Source organism: Rhea americana, unplaced genomic scaffold (genome assembly GCF_003343005.1).
Source record: "Rhea americana isolate MKP2758 unplaced genomic scaffold, rheAme1 scaffold_304, whole genome shotgun sequence".
Classification (NCBI taxonomy): Eukaryota; Metazoa; Chordata; class Aves; order Rheiformes; family Rheidae; genus Rhea; species Rhea americana.
In genome coordinates this window covers 208652-213337 of record NW_028186429.1, presented here as the reverse complement: position 1 = coordinate 213337, position 4686 = coordinate 208652, and the positions used below count along the sequence as shown (strand labels likewise).

Sequence of the window (4686 nt, the reverse complement as noted above, 5' to 3'; positions counted from 1 at the left end):
AGGCAGAAAGCGCCGGGGGGAGCCCGCCGCCTCCCCCGCGCCCCCGAAGCGCTCTCCTGCCTCCGTCGAGCGGCTTGTTCTCCGCGCCGCCGCGCAGGAGGCCGCCGCGGACACGGGGCCGCTGAAAAACGCGGAGTTAATTCTGTGCCGGTCTGTGCGTTTTAGGCCTTAGAGAACATCTGGTTCTGTTTTGATAACGCTTTTCTGCGTTATGATTGTGTTATTTTCGTATTCCGTGGGAAGAGGAGAGGGAAGAAAAACGATTGTTCAGGATATGGATAATTTCCTTTGTGTTCCACGGTTCTGGTTAAGCAACGATTGTATGACCCGCTTGTTATTAGCTGAAAGTAAGTCTTCTAGTATAATGTGGTGAATCTAAGGGGAAAAAAAAGTATCTTTTGAGAAGTGTCTGAGTTGTAGAAACAAGCCCTCCTGCAAAAGGCGGTCTGGAAGCATCTGTGAAAGAAGGAAACTGTGATGGCAGAGCAGTGTCGCTCGTCCTTAGTGTTAAAAACAGAGTAGGATCACTTAAAAAAAAAGGGGGGGGGAAGAAATTACAAATGCTTATGGCTTTAAATATAAAAATTTAAAGCATTTGGGGCCATTAGGATTATTCTGGATCAGAGTTTTAAAAATGAAACTTAAAAATCATGCTACGAAGTGACCCAATTCCATGAATTCTGGCTTTAAATAAAGGCATTGTATATCCTGCGAAGTGAAAGTCGACAATGTGGGTGAAAACGGGGGGGAATGAAGCCCGCGCAGGGAAGCCGCGACGCGGCTGCCCGGCAGCAGCGCGCCCGCCCTGCGGGTCGGCGGCGGCGAGCGCCGCTGCCGGTTTCCTGCCGCGGGAAGAGCGGGAGCCTCCGAAGAGTGGTCGGCGAGATGAGCTTCGCGTGTCGCGGGGATGCCGGGCCCCGCGTGGGTCAAACGCGGCCGAGGCCTCCGTGCGCGCGTGGGTGCCCGGGGCGGCGAGGCCCCGCGCGTGGAGCCGTTCGGAAGATGCCCCGGAGGATCGGGGCGGCGCGGGCGGCCCGAGCGAAGGGCCGGGACCGGCGGCGGCGGCGCAGCGACCTGTCGGAACCGACACCTCGCTCTCCCGCGTGTCGCTGCTTATCCCGAGTCGGCGTCGGCTGCTTGCCCTATGCAATATAGGCGCCGGAGACTTTGCTGCTCGATATGAGACGAGAATCTGGCTGTAAAGATTTTAAAGGACAGGGGAAAAAAAAACTTACTGTTTTGCATAATTCTTCCTATATAATACGAGATTATCTAGAGAGTTATCAGTTAATTTTTATGGTCGCCGTGAGTCTTGAGTTTTCAAAATGCTTGGGTTAATTTAGCCGGTGTGTGATGCACAATTGCTTCAGGATAAAGAAAATTCTTTATCCTGCATGAGGAAAAAAATAACTGCGTGCAGTTTGTTTGCTCAAACATTAAACTTGGCCTTTCAAAACTACTGAATTCCGATACCTTTCCATGACTATTTAATTTCACTGTGGATATTATCCCTTAAACTACTAAAACAACTGCTAGTATTTTTTGATCACTTTAAAGGATTTAAATTCTAAACGATTTTGAGACACTCGCCTCATTTATTAACTTTACCAGAAATCCAGTAATAGAAGATGTGTTTCACTCTGTTTATATTTTGGCAGACTTTGAGATTTTAACATGCAAGTATTGAAAGAATAAAATAAAAAAAGAACTTTGCAAAGTTTGCTCTGTGCTAGGCAAGTCCTTTTACAGACTAGGGAGATAAAAGTGCAGGAGCTAGCTGCCTTCCCAAGGTCATGAGAGCCTGTAACTTGCTCTGTTACTCCAGTATTGCAAGAACAGAACTGGGTGCAAAATACCTACCTGGAACTTGAATCTGTTGCTTCCTCTTCGTGTGGTTTAATTACAAAGCCAAGAAAACTTACACTGAAAATCTTCATCAAATGCATTAACCCTTAATATACATGCACTTCCATAGGAAAAGTGAGCGCTCTTGAAGATAAATTTTCTGTGAATCACTTACGGTATGTGCATTTTTTGGCCTTTTCTGTATGCATGGAGAAAATAGTTTTTGTGAATTTGGGATACTAATAGTGGTAGCACAAACTTTGAAGCGATGTCTTCTGTGTTTTGCAGGTAAACGACCTCTGCTGGCATGTGCGCTGCCTCTCCTGCAGCGTTTGCAGAACATCTCTAGGAAGGCACACTAGCTGTTACATCAAAGATAAGGATATCTTCTGCAAACTCGATTATTTCAGGTATATCGTACAGAAGTCTTCCCCCCCCCCCCGAGTCATGTGTAGCTATTGCTTTTATCAAATAATCTACTTATGTACAGAAAGTAATCTATGTACAAGGGAAAAAACATAAACCAAAGTCCCTATCACAATACAGATTCTGAGTTTATTGTATACGCCAAGAATCATCCTTAGGTAAAGCTGATGATGAGTACAAGGCAGACTTGGGTGATATTCTGTTTGGAATAGTGTTCCACTGGTACCAGACTTGGGTATCTCATGGAAGTATTAGAACAACCCAAAATAAAACAACTCTTTAACCTTTAAAAGAAGCCTTCAACAGTTAGAGCTTTGTATGATTGATTTGACTTAAAGGATGAAGCATTCTTCAAGATTCAGGTCTAATCCTCTAAGGAAGACTTATTCTTGCTTGCATAGAAAGACTTTTTGATCCCGGGACTTGAGAGAGAAAATCTTCAGTCCAGTAGGCAGCAAGATTTTTGCCATTTGGTTTGGTTTGACCACCAGTGCTCCCCCAGTGCAGAGCTCTGGTGGGACTCTGCCATATAGCAAATGGATCGTGTTCACCCAGTCAGAGCACGGGGCCGACAGGGCGCCACATCTGCTTGGAAAAGCAAGTCAGTTATGCAGGACTCTAAGAACTTCTGGTTGCTAGTTTTCTCTTGAAAATGAAATATTCTGTCTTAAATATTTGCAGAAATTTGAGTTTATTTTAAAGGTGATGCAATCATACTCTGATAATTAAGGAAATAGCCACAAAGATCTAGGTTTTCCTCCTCCTTCTGCTGAAGGACGGAATGATTAGTTGAGGATGATGCAGCCGAATATAATAATTCAGACTACCACTTTCTTTGGATAATGTGAAATATATTCAAATATATCAGGAGAGTTCAGAACATAAAGCTAGCTGCTTCTATGTATCAGGGACAGCTTGTCAGAGAGGAATTGTCCTTGTAGCCCAAAAGACAGAGTTGCAAATTCAAGTAGTCGTTTAAAGAAAGACCAGTTTAGAAAGCTAATACTTTCCTCAGGGCAAAGGGCAAAATTACACTGTATAAACTGTTGGGTATAAACTCACTGCTTTTATTTCAGTAAAGCGTAATCCAGTAGTCGCTAACTCAGCGCGCGGTACTGCTTTGCATGGGCTGCGCTGGTGGCCAGGCCGGCTTCAGCCTCGTGTTCGCCTTCCTCGCTTGCAGGCGGTACGGCACCCGCTGCTCCCGCTGCGGCAGGCACATTCACTCCACAGACTGGGTCCGAAGGGCTAAAGGAAACGTATATCACCTGGCGTGTTTTGCCTGCTTCTCCTGCAAAAGGCAGCTTTCTACCGGAGAGGAGTTTGCTTTGGTTGAAGAGAAAGTCCTTTGTAGAGTACACTATGACTGCATGCTGGACAACCTGAAAAGAGAAGTCGAAAATGGTAACAGACTGCCTTTGTTATAAACTATGTCTGTGGCTTAGTTTTAATTAAACTGTTGGGTTTTACTTCATCTTTCTTGTTTAAAAGAGGTAGTTATCTAGCTTTACTAAGGCTGTAAGTACAGGTTCTTGATTTAAAACTATGTGCAAATTATTTAACATTTTTAATTTTAAAAAATTTTGAAGAATTTGTTTTCTATCCTAAGGAAAGCAAAGCATATCTAGTTCATAAAATGTCGTATTGGATGTACTCCTCCAGCTGGGGCACACTGGATAGTGTAACTTCAATCAGAATGCATGGGGTTTTTTTGTTTGTTTGTTTGTTTGTTTTTTTTTTTTTTTTGAATGCTTGGATTGGAAAAACACTGCTAGTTACTGTTTGAGGATAGTCTGATTTATAACACTCTAAATGTTTCTTAAATGTTTAGCAAATTTTTTTTTAATGCTGCAGGTAATGGAATTAGTGTGGAAGGAGCACTACTAACAGAACAAGATGTTAATCATCCAAAACCAGCAAAAAGAGCTCGGACTAGCTTCACAGCAGATCAGCTCCAGGTAGAGGAATTTCACTGAAAACTTACGTAGTTCAGGTTTATGCAGGACATAACTCCTGAACTGATAGGAAATCAGATGCATAAGGGGGAAAAAATTGCTTGTATGTTCCAAACTATTTCACAAATGATCAAGCCGCAGCTTGTTTCTGGAATAGCTTGTTAGCTTCAGCAGTTTTATATGAAATAGTTACTCTTCGAGCTTTTTATTTCCCTGGGGGCAGCCAGTAATTCTGCAGAGTGGGAACAAAAAGCTCATCTGTTTTGGTTGCTCGATGAAATCCGTCTAGTCGGACGTTTACATCACGACACATAACAAGCCGGGATGGCTCTAGGGTGACGTAGCGCGGAGGACGGGCGCTGCGTGCCGGGGCCGGGGCGGGCTGTCCCGGGAGGGGAGCAGCGGCGCTCCCGCGGGCGCCCTGCCTCCTCCCGGCCGCGGGCCGGTGCCCCGGGTGCCG

The 4686-nt window shown here is 44.8% G+C and overlaps 1 protein-coding gene across 1 annotated transcript in view; it reads left to right on the top strand.

The window, feature by feature from the left end:
• The window catches only part of LHX8 (LIM homeobox 8), an 8514-nt gene that overhangs the window by 643 nt on the left and 3185 nt on the right, over positions 1–4686 (top strand). The window contains exons 2-5 of the mRNA XM_085309834.1: positions 723–1198; positions 2112–2255; positions 3455–3675; positions 4126–4229. Of these exons, the coding sequence (XP_085165960.1) occupies positions 723–1198; positions 2112–2255; positions 3455–3675; positions 4126–4229 (945 nt within the window). The remainder of the gene's footprint in view (positions 1–722; positions 1199–2111; positions 2256–3454; positions 3676–4125; positions 4230–4686) is intronic.